The sequence below is a fragment of the Gracilinanus agilis genome, chromosome 4 (genome assembly GCF_016433145.1).
Source record: "Gracilinanus agilis isolate LMUSP501 chromosome 4, AgileGrace, whole genome shotgun sequence".
Taxonomy (NCBI): Eukaryota; Metazoa; Chordata; class Mammalia; order Didelphimorphia; family Didelphidae; genus Gracilinanus; species Gracilinanus agilis.
This window is the reverse complement of record NC_058133.1, coordinates 195,292,117-195,313,304: the sequence shown is the minus strand read 5'-3', so window position 1 is coordinate 195,313,304 and position 21,188 is coordinate 195,292,117. Positions and strand designations below refer to the sequence as shown.

The following is a 21,188-nucleotide window of genomic DNA, read 5'->3' as shown; positions in this document are numbered from 1 at the left end:
GGAATGGCTGAACAAATTGTGGTATCTTTTGGTGATGGAATACTATTGTGCTCAAAGGAATAAAGAACTGGAGAAATTCCATGTGAACTGGAATGACCTCCAGGAATTGATGCAGAGTGAAAGGAGCAGAACCAGGAGAACATTGTACAGAGACTGATACACTGTGGTACAATCGAATGTAATGGACTTCTGTACTAGCAGCAATGCAAGGATCCAGAGCAAGGCTGAGGGACTTAGGAGAAAGAAAACTAGCCACATTCCAAGGAAGAACTGTGGGAGGAGAAAAACAGAAGAAAAACAACTGCATGAACACATGGGCTGATGGGGATATTATTGGGGATGTAGACACTAAATGATAACTCTAGTCCAACTATCAATAATATGGAATTAGGCCTTGATCAATGATACATGTAAAACCCAGTGGAATTGTGCATCGGCTAAGGGAGGTTAGGGGGCTTTGGGAGAAGGAAAGAACATGAAATATGTAAATAGGGGAAAATATTCAAAACAAACAAAAGAAAACCCCAAATAAATAAACAAACAAATAAATAAATAAATTCAGCTCTTCTCCACACCAGGGCCAATGCTCTTAACCACTAAGTTATAGCTGCCTTTGTCAATAAAAGTAATTGCTAGTAAAATAAATATAAATTAATGGAACTCTGACAGCGAATTATCAAAAGTAAGTTTTAAGTCAATTCTAGAGAGCCTAGGCGGACAGGCACACTAATATAGTAGTGGTAGAAATGTAGACAATCTACATCTTTTAGAAATTGGGCAAGGGGCAGCTGGGTGGCTCAGTGGATAGAAAGCCAGTTCCAGAGACAGAAGGTCCTAGGTTCAAATTTGGCTTCAGATACATCTTAGTTGTGTGATCTTGGACAAGTCACTTAACCCCCATTGCCTAGCCCTTTTAGAGAAAGAAGGGAAGGAAAGAAGGGAAGAAGGGAGAGAGGGAGGGAGGGAAGGAGGGGGAGGGAGGGAAGAAGGAAGGAAGGAAGGAAGGAAGGAAGGAAGGAAGGAAGGAAGGAAAGGAGGGAGGGACGGAACAAGAGAGGGAGGGAGGGAGGAGGGAACTGGGCATATACATCAAAGTCAAAGAGAAAGGTGAAGGATACATAAATAGAAGCAAGGAAGAAATTACCTTTCAGATAAATTTATATCTATAAAATTCATGATCAAAACAGGGATTGAAAGGATCACAGCAGTTAAATAAAAATTGTCTTTTTTTGATGACAAAGAATTGTTTTTGCAAAAAAACAACATAACCAATTCAGCTCAAAATTGAAGGGAAATAATTAACTAGGGTTTTGTAAAAGTACATTTCAGTAAGTTTCTCTCATAAAGGCCTTAACTAAAGATCAACATAACTGATTCAAACTTATTAGAATAAGGCATTAGGAGGCAGCTGGGTAGCTCAGTGGATTGAGAGCTAGGCCTAGAGGGAGGTCCTAGGTTCAAATCCGGCCTCAGACACTTCCCAGCTGTGTGACCCTGGGCAAGTCACTTGACCCCCATTGCCTACCCTTGCCATTCTTCTGCCTTGGAGCCAATACACAATATTGACTCCAAGACGGAAGGTAAGGGTTTAAAAAAAAAAAGAAAAGAATAAGGCATTACCCAGAAATTGTCAAAAGCTATAACCAGGCAGTTCTCAAAGGTAAAAGTCCAAATTTAAAATGTTCGAAATCACTAGTAATTAAAAAAATATAAATTAAAGCAACTCTGAGGTTCTATCTTACACCCATTAAATTGGCAAAGATGACAAAAAGGAAAAATGACAAATGTTAGACAAGCTGGGAGACAATAGACACATTAATGCTTTATTGATGCAGTGGTGAATTGGTACAACCATTCTGGAAAGCAATTTATATCTCTTTCCCTCAAAGCCATTAAATTGTACAGCAAACCCTTTGTCCCTGTGATTTCACTACTAGGTATATTCTCCAAACACATAAATCAGAGAAGGAAAAAAACTCATGCACAAAAATATTTATAACAGCTTTTTTTGTGGTGATAAAGAACTGGAAAAAAAAAGAGGTATCCCTTAATTAGGAAATGGCTAAACAAATTATGTTATATGATTGTTACAGAAAACTACTATGCTGTTAAAACATGTCTAAGGAAAAGATTTCAGAGAAACCTGGGAAGACTTTGTACAAATTGAAGAGTGAAGAAAAAATAGAAAAAACAATTCATTCGATAACAACACTATAAAAACAAACAAATTTGAAAGATGTAATAAGTCTGATCAATGCAATGATCAAGGATGATTCCAGAAAACCAATGATAAACAATGCTATTCATACCTCAAGAAAGAGAGGTGATGGACTCAAAATGCAAAATAAGACATATTTCTGGACATGGTCAACGTAGAAATTTTAGTATTTTGAAAAAAGGGAAAACACCTACCACACCCCACAAATGAAAACAAAAAAAATCAATGAAAGAAAATTACTTTTTTCAAAAAAGCAGTATTCAGTTAATTCTTCAAAAAACTACTCTTTGTGAAAACAGAAATACCAATGTCCAGTTACTGCCAATTTGCTCTAAACAAAATTTAAAAAAAGATCCACTTGGAGCCACCTGTGATCAGATATTCAGAGTTCAAAAACTTTGTGGTTTTAAAAGGTGGGAACAAAAATATCTTTAGTTGAAAACAATTTAAATTTTTTTAAAAAGGTCCCATATATGAAAATATTGCAGTAGCAAAAATTAGAAACAAAGTAAGTGCATTAATTAGGAAACAGACAGTGTGACTTATAGTGAAATATATTGTAAGGTAAGAAAGGAATAGAAGGAATTCAGAGAAACTTGAGAAGAATTGTACAAATTGTTACACAACTAAGCTAAATCAAAGGGGAAAAAATATACAATATGGTCATAATAATGCAAAGGGGAAAACCCGCTAAAATATACAGAAATCAGATCAATGGAATGACCAATTTTGACTCCATAGGACTTGATAATGAAGTGGTGGGCTACAGTTACAGTTTATTTGGATATTAGAAATGGTTAGTGTGTTTTTTTTGGGGGGGAGTATTTTTAAAAAAAGGAAAATATAGGTTCAAACCCGGCCTCAGCCACTTCCCAGCTGTGTGACCCTGGGCAAGTCACTTGACCCCCATTGCCCACCCTTACCAATCTTCCACCTATGAGACAATACACCGAAGTACAAGGGTTTAAAAAAAAGGAAAATATCTACCATATTCTACAAATGAAAACAAAAAAAATCAATGAAAGTGAATTACTATTTTCAAAAGAGCAGTATTTAGTTAATTTTTCAAAAATCTCTGTGAAATATATAACTCAAAATTCCTTTGACTTCTTAACTTATTTCATTCCAAGATATGTTTACTATGCATTTCAGATCTGAAACCCATTTTAAACTAATGCTGATACATTTTGAAAGAAGGTAATCAGAAACACAAATGTCCAGTTACTGCCAATTTGCTCTAAACTAACAAAAAAAGATCCATTAGGAGCCACCTCTAATCAGATATTCAGAGTCTAAAAACTTTACTTTTAACAATCTGAAATGGTGTGCTTAATTGCAAATTAACATAATTTTATATAAAAGCTAATGTGCATTTTATTTCTATAAGGAACTTAGAAATCTAAACAAACCACGAATTAGAAACTTAAAAATTCTTTTCTCAGCTGATATTGAATAATCAACTTGGCTTTCTCATCAACAAAAGAAAACACTGTGAACCTGACACCTCCAGAATTAACATTAATAAGTCACATTTATATAACATTAAACAGATTTAAAAAGCACTTTACATATATCAACTTATTCAAACCACATCATCAAGAGAAAACTGAGGATCAAAAAGGTTTTAAAAGACCAAGGTTGCACAACTTCTAATTAAACTACCAGAGCCAGGACAAGAATTTAGATTCTGACTACAAACACAGTGTACTTTTCATCATTCCATGCTTTTTCAATATCACACAAAATTTTACCATTCCAACAAATGAGTTGGAAAACAGATCATGTCTTCATCTTCAAAAATTAGAACAATGAGTTATTTTTAAAAATAGCTGTAAAAATATTTTTTGATTTGGACAGAAGACTTTCTTATCTTTATATTAAACATTAAGGTTCTTATAAGTGGCAATCTATAGATTGGCTTTTATATACAAAGTATTTACCAAATAGCATCATAGATATGTAGCATACTTCAGAAATGTTTTCTGACTTTACAAATTATCTCTGCTAAGAATATGGTTAAACATTCCTCACAATATCAAAAAGCCCATAAAATAAACACTAACTTCAAGCCACATAAGAGAATTTGGAGGAATCAAAGTAGAACTTTAAGTTGGTGAATTGAGCAATGGTTTGCAAAATATTGCTTAGGAACTGGGAACTAGGGTGTGCTAAGATTTTTTTTTTTGACCAATTATAAAGAGGAGATATCAATACATTTTTAAAGAAATTAGGTTTTAAAATTCTGATTAAATAAGACTGAATCATAAAATAATATGACTAAAACATATCAACATTTCCAAATATCAATTGTCTTTCTAGCAATCCATTTCACTAAAGAAGCATGATTGAAATAGGAAACAGCCAGTTAATCTGGGAGAAAAAAATCCACTATTTATTCCCTCCCCCCCACCAATTAAATTATTGCAGAGGTTATAACTTTGAAAATGTCCAAGAAGCTTTGGACTTTCCAGATAAGGGTTCAACAACCTCATGATGATGGCGCACTTTTGCCAGTTTATTAATACTGGTAAATTTAGCAATATCTAGTTAACAAACTAAGGATATAAATCTGGTTTAAGCAACTATAAAGAGAAAAATGTACAATGGCAACAAGGTCACCATTTGAGATAGTCTCATTTTGATCTTTCCCTCAAAATGGGGTAATAAGTATATTTGTCACAATCTATGAATCTATGAAGTATGACTTCAAATTATATCCCTGCACTTCTGAAGGAAATAAAAATGTTCAATATTTGGATGAATATATGTTCATTAGTGATTCTAATTTATAAGTAAGTTCTAATATTAACACATTGAATCAATTCCAAAAACTTTACACAGGGCTCTATAAAATACAATACTGAATAAGAAAAAGTGTATGTCACTAGAAAGGTAGAAAAATAGTTTCTTTTTTAGAAAACTAGTATCTAAATAATGAATGCCTAAAAGTCATCAAACTGTGTTTTTTTAAATCACTTGTTAAACTGCTTTTTTAAAGTGTTCTCAGACTTAAACTTTAATGAAACCCTCAGATTACCACAACATCAAATAGATTATTTATTATTAATATTTAGCTTAAGGGTAGCCATTTCTTTAACAAAGTTAAATTAAATGTGCCAACCACCACTCTTCTTTCTTCTATTTATGTCACAATGAGTTTCTTCTGACCCACAGTCAATGTGACAACAAATAATTGTTCATTTGGTTTTACATCATACTTGAATCAACAAGTTTTGATTAGGGGCCTATGTCACACATGTACACACAAAAGTGAATGCAAATTTTCTACAAGGTAAATCCAAAATTATTTGGATGAAAAAGAAATGACACTTTATCTGGAATAGCAGGTAGAGTGTCATGGAGAAGACAACATTTGTACTAAGCTTTGCAGGAAGCCCCCAGAGGAAGAAGTGAGGAAGTAACGAATACCTTCCAAATATGGGAAAGTAGCTTGTACAAAACCCATGGAGGCAGGTGATGGAATACTGTGTAAGAAGCAGCAGACCATTTTGGCTGGAGAGCACAGGAAGGAATATAATGTATAATAAATAACTCTAACCTAGGCAGTCCAGAAGCAATTGTAAAAGCCTTTAAGTGCCAAAGAGTAGTTTGGTATTTTATCCTAGAGGCTTAAATTTAAATATTTAGTCTAGCGCTTTAGTAGACAATTCATTCAGAAAACATTTAATTAAGTGTAAGGAAGTCAAGGTTAAAAAAAAAAGTAAAATTAAATAAATACACACACACATACCCTCGCTCTCTTAGAGCTTACAATCTAAAAAAAGAAGAAAGGCAAGCATAAACAATTATGAATCAAGGTAATGTGAAGAGAAGTACAATGAAATTTATCAATTTTTATACATGAGATGGGAGCCAAAAGACAACCTTCACATATGATGAGTTTGAAGAATAGGAAGAACTTCAACAGAGAATGAGTGATAAGGATGTACTTTTCAGCCATAGGGAAAAACACAAAGACATAGAGGCAACAGGGAGATGAAATAGTTCCAATCTGACTGAACAAATTTTATGAAACAATATAAGATAAAACTCAAATGACAAGTGAGATTATAGAAGTCTGAATAACCAGGACCAGGCATTTATTCTTTTTTTTTTTTTTTTAAACCCTTACCTTGGAGTCAATACTGTGTATTGGCTCCAAGGCAGAGAAGTGGTAAGGGCTAGGCAATGGGGGTTAAGTGACTTGCCCAGGGTCACACAGCTGGGAAGTGTCTGAGTTCAGATTTGAACCCAGGACCTCCCATCTCTAGGCCTGGCTCTCAATTCACTGAACTACCCAGTTGCTCCCCATCCCACATTTATTTTTGAAATCATAAGTTTTAAGATTATTTGCAGCTTAAACAAATTCTATACTTTCAAATTAAATACAAATCCCTTATTTTCCTTTGAAGTTCAACTCAAATGCTCTCTACTCTCTAACATGAGGCCTTTTCTGATCCCCAGGTCCCCCTCCCCCACCAAGAAATTTACTTTGTAATCATTTTGTATGTATTTTAACAAACTTCTGAGCATACTTTTATGTTTATCTATAGACTGTAAACTCCTTAGTGGTAAATAATTAGGTATTTTCTGAATGAATTGTCCACTAAAGTACTAGCCTAAATATTTAGATTTAAGCCTGAATAATATACAAAAATCCTCTTTGGCATTTAAAGTTTTTTATATTTGTCCTTATATCCCCAAATCCTATCTCAGTGTCTGACGCAGAGAGGGTGCTTAATTAATGTTTGCTCATTGTTATAAAAAGTTACTAAGAAAGTTAAAGCTGGTTATACTGATATTCAATGTTAACTTAAATAAAACATTTAATTTAAAATGCAAACTAACAAAAAATAATAACTGAGGCTGTTGAATCCATAAAACTGGATCCTCTGAAAATTAGAAAAATATTTGCTCAACTGAGCCAAACACATTTAGTATTTTTTACCTAATAATACTCTTTAAAATAATGCCACATAGGCCTAGCAGTACCAGATATTAAACTCTACTATAAAGCAGTGGTCATCAAAACAATATGGTACTGGCTAAGAGATAGAAGGGAGGATCAGTGGAATAGACTTGGGGTAAGTGACATCAGCAAGACTGTCTATGATAAACCCAAAGAGCCCAACTTTTGGGATATAAATCCACTATTTGACAAAAACTGTTGGGAAAATTGGAAAACAATATGGGAGAGATTAAGTTTAGATCAACATCTCACACCCTATACCAAGATAAATTCAGAATGGGTGAATGACTTAAATATAAAGAAGGAAACTATAAAAAAATTAGGTGAACATAGAATAGTATACCTGTCAGATCTTTGGGAAAGGGAAAATTTTAAAACCAAGCAAGAGTTAGAAAAAATTACAAAATGTAAAATAAATAATTTTGATTATATTAAATTAAAAAGTTTTTGTACAAACAAAAACAATGCAACCAAAATCAGAAGGGAAACAACAAACTGGGAAAAAATCTTTATAACAAAAAATTCTGACAGAGGTCTAATTACTCAAATATACAAGGAGCTAAATCAATTGTATAAAAAAATCAAGCCATTCCCCAATTGATAAATGGGCAAGGGACACAGAATTGGCAATTTTCACATAAAGAAATCAAAACTATCAATAAGCATATGAGAAAGTGTTCTAAATCTCTAATAATTAGAGAAATGCAAATCAAAACAACTCTGAGGTATCACCTCACACCTAGCAGATTGGCTAAAATGATAGAAGGGGAGAGTAATGAATGTTGGAGGGGATGTGGCAAAACTGGGATATTACTGCATTGTTGGTGGAGTTGTGAAGTGATCCAACCATTCTGGATGGCAATTTGGAACTATGCCCAAAGAGCTCTAAAAGTCTGCCTGCCCTTCAATCCAGCCACAGCCTTGCCGAGTTTGTACCCCAAAGAGATCATAGATAAACAGACTTGTACAAAAATATTTATAGCCAAGCTTTTTGTGGTGGCAAAAAACTGGAAAACGAAGGGATGTCCTTCAATTAGGGAATGGCTAAACAAACTGTGGTATATGCTGATGATGGAATACTACTGTGCTCAAAGGAATAATAAACTGGAGGAATTCCATGTGAACTGGAAAGACCTCCAGGAATTGATGCAGAGTGAAAGGAGCAGAACCAGGAGAACATTGTACACAGAGGCTGATACACTATGGTAAAACCAAATGTAATGGGCTTCTGTACTAGCAGCAAAGCAATGACCCAGGACAATTCTGAGGGATTTATGGAAAAGAACGCTATCCACATTCAGAGGAAGAACTGCAGGAGTAGAAACAAAGAAGAAAAACAACCACTTGAACACATGGGTTGATTCGGACATGGTTGGGGATGTAAACGACCACACAAATGCAACTATCAATAATAATATGTAAATAAGTCTTGACTGATCACACATGTTAAAACCAGCGGAATGTGCGTTGGATATGGGGGGGAGGGGAAAGTTAAAAACAAGAATCGTGTAGCCATGGAAAATTTTTCTAAAAAAACAAAACATTAAAAATAAATAAATAGATAAAATAAAGCCACATAAAATGGGCTTTATACTGTATGTGCCATTTCCCACAAGAGCATCCACTGAGTAACACTGAGTCTAAGATAAAAAGAATAAAGGTCCATTCTCTGTTATAGTACCAATAAGTAAAATCTATAAAATAATAATTTATCCAACTTTTGTGAATACTATACCAGTTATGGTATTCATGAGTCATGCCACCGACAAGGATCTTTATTTTGGTGTCCTTTACACTACGTAGTTTTTTAATGACAAGACCCTCAATTCAGTTTTTTATTATACCATACAGCTATGCAAGAAGCTTAGTTTAATGCCACATACTAATGGATATTCAGAAAACTAGCCAAAGGCGCTACCTATCACTGAAATTCTTTGGTACACACCTCACACTTATCAGAATGGCTAATATGACAGAAAAGGAAAATGATAAGTGTCAGTGGGGATAAGGCAAAATAGGAACATTAAATGTATTGTTGGTAGAGCTGTGGAATGATTTGATCATTCTGGCCAACAATTTTGGAACTATGCCCAAGGGGCTATAAAATTGCTCATTCCCCTTGAAGTAATAATAATACCACTACTCTTCCAGAGATCAAAAAGAAAAAGGACCTATTTGTATAAAAATATTTATAGCAGCTATTCTTGTGGTAGCAAAGAATGGGAAAGTAAAAAAACATTCATTAACTGGGAAATGGCTAAACAAATTGTAGTAATATGATTGTAATGGAATGCTACTGTGCTATAGGAAATAATGAGGATGGTTTCGGAAAAACCTGTCAAGATGTACATGAACTGATTCAAAGTAAAGTGAGCAAAACTAGGATAAGATTGTACTGTTATTTAAAATTAAATACTATTTTCCCTTATAATATCAGCCTTCATCATTTTTAAAAATAACAGTACATAGTAACAACAAAACTATGGGATGATCAACTGTGAATGACTTAGCTATTCTCAGCAATACAATGGATCCAAGACAATCCCAAAGGACTTATGATGAAAAACGCCACCAACCTCCAGAGACAGAATGCAGATCAAACCATACTATTTTTCATTTTATTTTCTTTGTGGCTTGTTTTTGATATGTGTTTTCTTCTACAACATGATCAGCATGGAAATATTTTACATGATATCACATGTATAACCTATTTCAAACTGCTTTATCATCTCAGAGAGGAGGGAGGTGAGAAAGGGAGGAAGAGAATTTGGAAAGCAAAATTTTAGAAAACCAATGTTAAAAATCTTTACATGTAATTTGGAAAAAATACAATATTGAAAGTTAGAAAAAAAATTATTTGGTACCCCAAAAGCAAAGAATTGAAACTATCCTTGAATTCCTCCTACTTTTTAGGAAGTTTTCTAAAGTACTTTACAAAATTCCCATCCTTTTATGGTTATTTTTGCCAATATCTTGCTTTTTAAATACTTATACAAAGTTGGAAATTAATTTTATTCACATTTTATCAATCTTATACTACTACATTACTACTATTCTAGCCAAATAAATGTTCTTATCAGCAACCCACATTTCTACAATGCTATCAAGTAAAGACAAACAACTGAGTTTTTATCTAATTTGCAACTCAAAAAGTACAATATAGAGAAGATGGGTCAGCAGTCTCTAGAACAAATTTAACAGTTTGATTTTGAAATCACTGCCTTTTGGGGCAGTATTACACACACACACACACACACACACACACACACACACACACACACACACNTCCACTTGTGCACACACACACACACACACACACACACACACACACACACACACACACTTCCAAAAAAATCTGTTAAAACACATTTCCCACGTGACTTCACTAAATATGAAAACTTATGTATTGGAAATTTATATGAAAATGTTCTTATACAAATAATTCTACAAAGTTCTCATAGTATAAGCAGAAGAAAAAAATAGTACAGACTGAAACGATCATTTTCTAGGTTACGTCCAAGCCATCTATTAAGGATAAATTAAAAGGCTCTTTACCTGTCAGGACCTGAGTTCAGGCACTCAAGAGTTTCTCTTGCGGGAGCTGATGACAATACTAATCCCTGAACTGTGTAGGGAGGTGCATTCCTTGCACTGGTTTAAGTGCTAGTGATTTCACCAACCCTTGAAGTGCAGAACAGTAAAAAAACAGTTTTCAGCCGTTTTTCTTACTGATTTGTTATTTTAAAATATTACAAAGTTAAGATCCCAAATATGTTTTTTAAATAAACTATTTCTATTTAAGGACAAGTGTCTTAGTTTGAAAAGACACAGGCCAAGAGGTCTTCCTGGATTTATTACAGCATTCACTGCACAAGTCTTTTTTCCATTAATGAAACTCAAAAAGAAAGTTAAATTATATAGTAATGGTTTAGTCCAAATTATAAATTATCATCATTTTTATCTTAATGCACCAAAAGTTAGTACTTCCTACAGCAACTGAATCAGCTTTTCTGGGAAGTTAAAATTTGTACTGAAAAGTTATTTTGGATGGTACAAGATTGATGTCTCCTATTTCTTTCCACAAATTTTCATATTAACACTAATCTCTAGTACTGGAATCTTGGGACTCAAAATTTAGCAAGTTCTACTACTAGTTTATGGAGAAACATCAAATGATCATGACCACCATGACTGAAGAGCAAGTATACTCTGTTACCTGAAACATGTAAATCTAACCTTATGACTACTAAGAATAATAATGAGGTATACATTTATGTATAATTACTAAATAATAATGTTAATAATAATGCAAATAAAGTTTTGAAAAATCACTTTGAATTGTTCAAATGTCTCTACCCATACCTCAAAATAAAAGGCTAGTGTAACCTGCTAGCACCTAATAGTCTGAAGATTTGAATTCTGACAGACTCTTGAATATAGTTTGGAGGTCCCTTCTCCCTTTAAAGCACTGATTATTAGTAGCTATAGGAGATAGGGGGCAAGAAATAGACCCTTGCCTAGTTTGGAGGGAAAGGGGAACTTGAATTTAAAAATAAAAGTCTTCCTTGTATTTTTCTCACAGCCTTCTCTATTTCCTTACAACAGTTTTCAATTCTCTCTGCCCCCTTAACACTCCCACCACTGCTTCCTTGGGATAGAAATCATTATCAAGTTAAGCACTAACTCTGAATGTATGCACATTTAAAACTTGGAGATCTTCTGACTCTTTTCTAGGCATTTTCAGGATAATTTTCAAACAGTAGATTAGCTAAAAATCAGACACAATATAAACACCATGCCAGCTATAGGACTATTCACTGGTACTGTTTTACTTTTCTTCCATATCTACCTAAGATTGTGAGCTACTTAAAATGTCTTTGTCATTCTTCCCATTAATTCAAATGAGTTCAGTTCACAGCAAGGAAGAAAGCTTGTCTTGGTATGGCTGGCTAAGATGTTTCCACTTTTCTTCACAGTCAGAAAAGTTAAATAATTGTTCTTTGATTTAACAAGTCATTCCAAACAAAGCTGAAAGTTATTCAAATCCATTTAAAGGATCTGTTTCCTCTAAACCTGAAACCATAGCACTTTTATCCCATTTGTAATCAAATTTAACATAAGTGTTTAGTGATGTTAATATGGACATCTTCCATTTACATTTTGCTTCTTTACTATGAGCCAAATAATTTAATCATCACAGAGATCCTTTGGGTCTTAAATTGTTTTAAATGTTTCCCTGAGCAGGTTGAGATGGAAGAGAGCAAAGAATGTTACAGCAAATACTCATTTAAAAGTCAAATCCCTAATTCTCATAATACATTCAATCATAATAGTTTCTTATAAGGAAATAGTATAACTGTAATATTCAAGATGTCATGGGAAGCAGCAAAGTTATAGCTAGCAAACTTTGTCTTTAGTCACAGGAACTGGGTGGGGATCCTTACTTTCCTACTTTTTAACTACGTGACCTTGGGCAAGTCACTTAACCTATCTAATCTCCCTTGACTTGTAAAATGAGAAGCATTTCTTGTTTCTGTTTTTTTTTTTCCAGCTCTAAATAAATGTCCCTAAATTAAAAGTAATTTTGCTGGAATTCTCTAACTTTATGCCAGCCTTATGATTTTTACATGGCAGTTGGTATAGATTAGATTTTAGCCCCCAACTGGTTACTATAATTTATTTCATAATTATAAGATTTAATATGACCTCTTCCAATCATTTGAAAGATATCTATAGGTTTCCTACAGAATGAATGATATTTATTTTAAATAGACCCCTCTATTTAAAGTAACTTTCAGCCATTTCTATATAACCATGAAAACTTCCTTTGTTCCTTTATTCAGTAAGTTTCAAAACCTTATTTTAAAACTACGGTTCAAGAACTACCAAAAAAATTACTAAGAAAACTACAAATGAACTAGAACCAAGTTACTAATAAATTACTATATTGCATATTTTATGTTAAACCCCCTTCAGGACTTTTAAGTTTAATAGGCTTGGCTGTATAGTAGTTTCCATTTTTCATTCATGAAACTGAAATCTAAGTTCAATGATTTGCCCAGGGCCACAAAAGAATTCAGTGTAAGAAGTAGGTTTAGAACTGTTCCATTTCTATCATCCAATATTGTATTTGTTATCCTCAGAACATAGCATAGTATATCCAACATTCCACATCTAAGGAATTCTCATACAAAGACATTTACATTCTAAAACAACAAACATTTATAGCATTACCTTTGTGTAATAATCCAAAACAGAAAATGGTTCTTACCTTCATCTCCCTCTGGTGCATAGGAAGCTGTGATAATGTCAATGTCAGCACAATTCATCACAATTTGATTGGTGGCCTGCCTCACCTAGGAAACAAGAATCAATAATGTCACGAAACCTTTTGATTTCTCATGTTTCCTCACTCATTTTAACTCTATGTCATAGTTAATAACTTGTTAATAACATTCATTTAAAAGTGGATTTTGATAGAGATAATAAGATATCTGAGCTAATTAGCATAAATCATTAAAACATGTCAAAACTACTAAAGGCTACAGGAACATCAATATTTAAGAATTCTTAAGAATTTGTACATCTTACAAATAAGAAATAAGCACTCCTCCCCAAATTTTGATTAAACACAAACTTATTTTGTAATACTAAATAAATACAATATTCTTTCAAATGAAATGGCTCAAATATTTGAATGGCAATAGAACAGGAGTGCAAATAGAAATTGCAACAAGAAGTAATGATTTCTAGACAAAGAAAATTGGTCACATAATCACTAGTTATGTAATATTATAACTTAAAATTATATAATGCTTTAAGGTTTGCAAAAAGCTTTATGTACCTCATTTGAACCTTAATAAGCCTCTCATTCCCTCTTAAAAGAGAAAAAAATTGAGCCTACAGAGATTTTAAATTACTTGCCCTGTATTACATGGCTAGTGAATATCTAAGTAGAATTTGAATCCAATACTTCCTCATTCCAAGTCCACAACTCTACCTACAACACAATGTCTCTGATAGGGAGACAATTATATCACTAAAAAATAGAAGACAAAAAAAATTATACTTTAAAATAATGACTAATTTTTAGTCATAAATTACCTTGATCAAATCATTAAAATTATGATGTTAAACCTTAAACAATTTTAAAAATCTTTCCTAAGTTTCTTGTTTCAATACCAACATAGTAACATTGTTAAAAACAGCAATATTTGTTCCCTTAACTCATTTCAGAAAAATATCCCCAAATAGCATTGAGTCCATTATGTCACAAATGGTTATTTGGACTAAGAGGACTCACTATTTATAAATTACCAGCTATTGTTCTGGGCTTATTTTGCAATTAAAGAAGCACACGTAAATGAAGTAGTGATTAGACCATTCCTTGAACAGGCTAAGGGTGCATAGTGATCTTTTGCTGAGTTTGAAGTTTATACTAATAGAACAATTACAGTAGCTCAGCTACGAGTTTTACTCCTTATCTAGGCAACCACATTTTCATTCTGTCAACATCTAGAGTGGACTTAATGGTAGCTAAGCAGTTAATCTACTAGCTTCAAAATAGTCCTTACTCTCCAGTTTTAAAATGGCTAAGTCAAATTACATTCAGCATCTTACAATTATGAAGTAAAGTATGTGCATATGTTGGAAATGATACTCTACAACTTTTAGTTGGGCATAAATTTCTAATATATTTAAGGTAAACCACCTGTTCAACACTAACAAATGAAACTGCTGTGCTGTTACTATTTTTTCAAGAACATTTGTCAGTCTAGGAAGGGTGGAAAGGAACTCACAAAAATATTTTTTAAATGCTTCACCAAGAGTTTAAAACTTTTTATTATTATAAAATCCAATATTCAAATCTCAAAATACCAGCCTTTATCAATTTTAATATTAATAAGAGCTCAGGAGACTTTATAACAAACATTAATGGATTACAACCATAAAGATACTATTCTGATCATCACTCAACATTTTATAATTAAATGCTGCTCAATAATGATTCCAGATCAGAAAAAAATATAGAATATTGGAGTACTTTTATTACTCTTGGTAGAAACTACTCAGGGAAGCTATTTTTTTTTTTAATTTTAAACCCTTAACTTCTGTGTATTGACTTATAGGTGGAAGAGTGGTAAGGGTAGGCAATGGGGGTCAAGTGACTTGCCCAGGGTCACACAGCTGAGAAGTGTCTGAGGCCGGATTTGAACCTAGGACCTCCCCGTTTCTAGGCCTGGCTCTCAATCCGCTGAGCTACCCAGCTGCCCCGGGAAGCTATTTTTTAAGAAGCTAACAGGTACAGATTAACCTTGGTCAGGAATACTTGAATGTTCTTAAAATGTTTTAAAGAAATAGATTAAGAAAAATTATTTCAAAAGAAAAATATCCATAGAACCCATAAAATGGATACTGTAAAATGGTATATACATATATAATTAAAAGAAGCACCAGGGACAATTACAAAGTTATATATAAAACCAACCTATTCCAAGTTGGTACTTTCCAAACACCAGCACTGATTTGATAAAACTGAGAGCTCACTAATGACTTTTCTCAACAGCAAAAGCATATTCGCCTATACTCCAGCTATAGTGTTGGTTCCACCATCAACTGAACTGATAAATAGTTCAAAAGAATTTTAATATTACTGCATTAAGGTAGCTTCTTGCTCCAAGATCCAAGATATCTAACTTCAGTTTCTAGATTTAAAGCAAACATTAAATATTAAAATTAGCCATAAAATATTTTAATGATACTCATTTTCAACTTTTTCATTTGGTTCCTCTAAATAGTAGAATGTTGATGTATCCTTTCTTTGTTTAGAGACCAGGGTTAAACCTACCAGGTTGTCAGATACAGAATTCACTTCAAATGAACTAACACTCAGTAATGACTAAGCTAAGGAGAGAACTTGACCCTTGGTAACAATTTTACAAAGGAGGTTTCCTATGCCTAGAAAGACTACAATCTGTAGCAGTTCATGTTTTTCTGAATAAGTTTTTATCAGAATCATTCAGAAATATACAAGGTATTTGCTAGCTATAGTATGAACCAGCAATCTCTACTGAAGCCCAGAGATGTCAATAAAAGAAAACTCCAGTTGTGACAATTTCTAAATACCAATCATTTTAAAGTCTGACTCACTCACATTAACAAGATACTTGAGTTTCATAGAGTGCATATAAAATTTATAATAATCTGGGTCTGTGAAGCAGTAGTGAAATTTCTCAAGGCAACCATGAGAAGATGATTTGTGAACATAAACAAGGGCCAAATTTTCTAGCACCAAAATGTAACAAATGTCAACAAAGAACAGATCATACAAGTAAGTATTTGCTCAAGTTTAAAGGTTCTAAATAGGCCTTAAAAACTGATTTCAGTATCAATTATAATTCAGAAGACTCCTATCCAACTTGCTGGCCAAAAATTCTTTATATTATAACCATAGGACTTGCTCTAGAGCAAGTATAAACAGACTAATGAAACTCAAATATACGGGGAAAACTCCAGAGTGTTAAGTATAATAAATAGTCAATGACTTACTACAATAAATACTTCACTTGTCTAGCAATCTGAACTATAAAGACCATCATGAAAATCAGGAAGCAAGCAAAAAAAGCCTCTAATCATCTAAAATGCATGGCCCATAATATACCTAAGTCATAAAAGATGTCTCAGTTTCTCCTTCAGAATCTTTTTGCTCATTTTAGTTCTAATCTTATGGCATATCTGATTTCCCAGCCCACAGCTCCTTAGATAGCACAACTTGGAAGATGCTTCTTCATTGGACAGAAGGCACACAGAAGAACATCAATAAGTAAGGATGAATGAGGGCAATGGAAGAAAAACATTTAAAAAGGCACAAGGCTATGAAAAACTTTTCAGGCAGGGGCCATTTACTCTAGGGGCAAGTAGCTTTATACACATGTCAATAGTCTGAAGCAATCTCAGGCTATTGGTACAGTGGAGAAAGCACAGGATTTTGAAGGACTAGAGTTTCAGTACTTGCTTTGCCACTTGTTTGCTATGTGACCTTGTGAAATTCTCCTCACTGGGAATCAGTTTGATCTATAAAATAATTGTCACATTAAATAATCTCTGAAGTCCTTTTCAGTTCTAAATCTATATACTATGATGGTATTTGAGGGAATACCATTTAAGGGAATCATTATATTATACAGAATAGTACAGTTATTGTTTACATTCACCTTGAATAATATTCTATTATATTTCATATACCTTAAGGTGACAGAGGTATATAATTCATAAATATCTCCATCCAAAATAGTTTAAATTTTTTAAATTTCTGGTATCTAAAGGAGTATGCTTCAGTTATTTAGAAAACTAATTTCCCTCCCTGACAATGCTAGCTCAAAGAGTGTTATTGCCATAATAATAGTTTACTGTACTTTAGAACTCCTCCCAATAACATATTCAGAGAAAAAAATAGTGAAAATTAAGTATTAAAGTCAATACAAGGTAGAACAAAGATAAGGCCAGTTAATATCTTCAAATATCTTTTAATGATCTGAATAATGCCAGTTGGATTACAGCTATTTCCCATCTCCATCCCCCACAAAAGTGGGGATACAAAGAACATCAAAATGATTGCTCATGGAATGTAAAAATGCTTTATAGAGGAACTACCACACCACGTGGATTTGACAATATCCATTCAGGAGCCAAAGGTTTTTCCTTTCAAAATAACTAGTATAGTTGTAACTACCTTCTCAGTAACAATATAATTTTTTTGCTGGAATATCCTGATCCCAGGCCTTGAAGATTTAGGCTAATACTCCATCTTATCAGAGGAAAAAGCCCAAGTATTGCACCAATCACCATTACAGGCTTATAATTAGGGCATATAGCCACACACACTTTAGTTTACTACTTAAGATACTTACCAAATGCATTTGCCATAAAAAATATTCAGTAAGAAAAAAATATATGGTCTGTTTCTCTAGATACAAGGAAGTACTTTTTCAAAATCTGAGTCACATAAACTAATTTAAATCAAAGGCAAAAGTCTAAAAACCTCCACATGAACTAATTTCTTCACCTCCCCCACAGGTCCACACCCAAAACAAAGTTAAAAATCCACTAAGTTTCTAATATGTAACCTGTACAAATACTCTAGGCTTATCATAAGATTTTGCAACTAAGGTACCTTAACAGTTTGCATACTTTTTATGATATTCTGCCAGTTAACTACTTTCAATGTATATGGTTTACAATTGGGTTTTTAAAGACACTAAATTTGTTTATACTCAAATGCCCATATTAAGAAGCTTCTTGTTTTAATTCATATGATTAACAACAAACCTTGCTACTTACTTTTATATCTGCAAACTAAATAAATCCATCTTTTTTTTTTAACAGCTACATATTCCTCTTTTACTTTCTCGAATCCACAACTGGCATCAGATGCTAGCAAAGAATCCAGTCACTTACTTTAATCAAACCGGTTTTTTTAAAAAATTAGTGCTTCCTTCAACCCAACCTTAAAAAAAAAAAAAAAAAAAAAAAAAAGATACTTCTTCAAAAAATCATTCATGGTTTTAAGAAAATAGATTTTTATTTCCTTTTATCTAAGATGCCACTGATCTGCATGAATACACGCTGTTTTAAAAAAACCAATTCTTCTTGATATTTCAATATATTCATATATAGACCCTCAACTCCAAAATAGGCTTTGCTTTCATTTAACACTCATTTCTTGTGAAGAGCAAGAGCATAAAAATAAACCTGCATTTATTCCAGGTATTCCATCACAAAGAAAATTCCAGCCTTACATCCTTCTCTTTCATTCCTTGATAAACTGTAATGATGAAATAAACTTAGAATTGTCTTTGCCTGTATATATTTTCTAATTCTCTGTATACTTCTTATAAATCTGCTCTTTGATTCTGAAAAAGCAGCAATTCTGCCACTTTAAAAAAGGGTGAAAAAATTATGAGATTTTAAAGCATTATTCTTTTCCCATGACACAAGTTCATTCATCACTAAGTCAATCTTCCTGCAGGTTTGGCCAAGTCACAAGACAGAGTAATGTTTATAAACCCTCCCACTTACCCCCTGCTAATCTATATCAAACAGCAGAAAAATCACTCTGCTCAAACCATCACTAGACCCAGACTCCCAAAATCTATTTTTAGACCAAGATCTTCTCATTCTGCATTTATTTGTAAAAATGGAAAATGTTTAAGTCTCCTTATTTTCACAATGCTAAATTCTGCCTTTTGACGCAGTAGCACATCAAAAATATTCGTCTGCTTAACAACCATCTTGGAAGAATTTTCACCATGTTTATCTTGCCCTTTTAGCTGTCACAGAAGTCAACTTCACTGAATGAGCTTCTAACATACATTCTAAGTCTAGTTTACATCTCTTTAATTTCACTGATAAATTCTGTCCTCTAGAAGCAGGCCTACTGATTTTTCTATCCCTGGTTATAGTAATGAAAAAAGAACAAAAGCTCTAAAAGCATTTTTAAGTGCAAAAATTATATTTGTAATTTTTCTTTTTTTTTTTTTTTAAAGAACATGACGGATACAAGCCAGTCTCTGAACACTTCATAGTTCAAAATTCTATTTCATTCTTCTAATATCAAACCGCTCTAAATGGTACTTATGTAGGCTTTTGAGCAAATACATGAAATAATGCAGCTGCTGGAAAAAAAGTATGACTTACTCATATCTATAATTGTAAGGAATGGAATATTTTCACCAGTGGCATGCTAATACTAACTGTTATACGAGGGGGAAGGCACTTCCTAGTAACTATCACTGTAGCAATAAATCCACCTGCTTCACAGGCCCTTAAGCATGAGTGGTGGGGCTCCGGGAAGTGAAGAAAAGGAGGGAAGGGGTAGTGCCCCAGCTACGAAGGGGGGAGGGGGGGAGAGGGGAACAAAGTCACTGCTGCACTGTCACTAGGGGGAGGATCATCTTCCTGGCCTTAGAACAAGGGCGGGGAGAATGTGCCAACAAACCGGACTGAGATTAACCTTCTCTCGCCTCCTCCGCCTCTAATCTTCCCCGGCCCCGGCCCCGGCCCCAGTCCCAGCCCCAGCCCGCGGGAGTAGAGAAAAGTGACAGACTGAGAGGTGGAAGAAGGAGAGACACCCTTCCAATAACTCCTCTTCTTCCCTGAACCACCCTCTCAAGAATAATGCAGCAAAGCCCGGAAGGGGCGGAGTGGGGAGACCCACACAGGTGTGCTCCGAGGCTCTCTTTTGGGGAGGGAGGGGAGACGCGAGAAGCCTTCTGCCCCCCCCCCAGTCCTTTGCCACTGCTCCTTTTCCACAGGGCCTTGCCACCACCACCCCACCCCCCTTCCCGGGCAGGTCGAAGGGAGAGCAAGAGGGTGGGCCCGGACTCCTCCTCCGGGGCCTCTCAGCCCGATGGGGCGGGGCGCGGCCCCCGGCCCCTTTCCGACACCCCCCTCCCAGCGACACGGCCTAACTGCCCGCGATCCCACTCAGACGCCCACGCACGCCCCCCAGACCCGCGCGCGGTCCCGGGGACCGATCCCGGGGCTCCGGGCTACCTGGGCGGCGGCCTCCAGCTTGCCCTCGAAGGTGAAGTCCAGCAGGTCGGGCTTGAGGCAGAGGCTGTAGTTGATCGGGGAGACGTCGGTCGGCAGCCGCTCGAAGGGCCTCTTCTCGGGCATCGCGGCGGCGGGGCCCAGGCTGTGGAGGCGGCGGCCAAGGCAGAGGCTGAGACGGCGGCGGCGGAGGAGGAGGAGCAGGGAAGGAGGAGGAGGAGGAGGGCCGAGGAAGCGCAGGCGGCGGCTACAGGGCAGGCGGCGAGCTAGGGAGAGGGGGGCGGCGGCGGCGGCGGCCAGCCACATCCACAGAGCGCGGGCTACCGCCTGAGGAGACCGAGAGGGAGCCGGGGGGAGGGGGAGACCCAGCCCGAGTGAGTGCGAGGGGCCGAGGGAGGGAGCGAGCGAGCGATCGGGCGGCACACTGGGGGAGGGGGGAGGGGGAGGAGA

General features: G+C 35.1%; 1 protein-coding gene across 1 annotated transcript in view; it reads right to left on the bottom strand.

The window, feature by feature from the left end:
- NPEPPS (aminopeptidase puromycin sensitive) overlaps positions 1–21,133 on the bottom strand; it is a 78,975-nt gene extending 57,842 nt beyond the window's left edge. The window contains exons 1-2 of the mRNA XM_044676506.1: positions 20,742–21,133; positions 13,459–13,543 (exon numbers count right to left, since the gene is read on the bottom strand). Of these exons, the coding sequence (XP_044532441.1) occupies positions 13,459–13,543; positions 20,742–21,044 (388 nt within the window). The 5' untranslated portion in view covers positions 21,045–21,133. The remainder of the gene's footprint in view (positions 1–13,458; positions 13,544–20,741) is intronic.
- Positions 21,134–21,188: the final 55 nt, after the last annotated feature.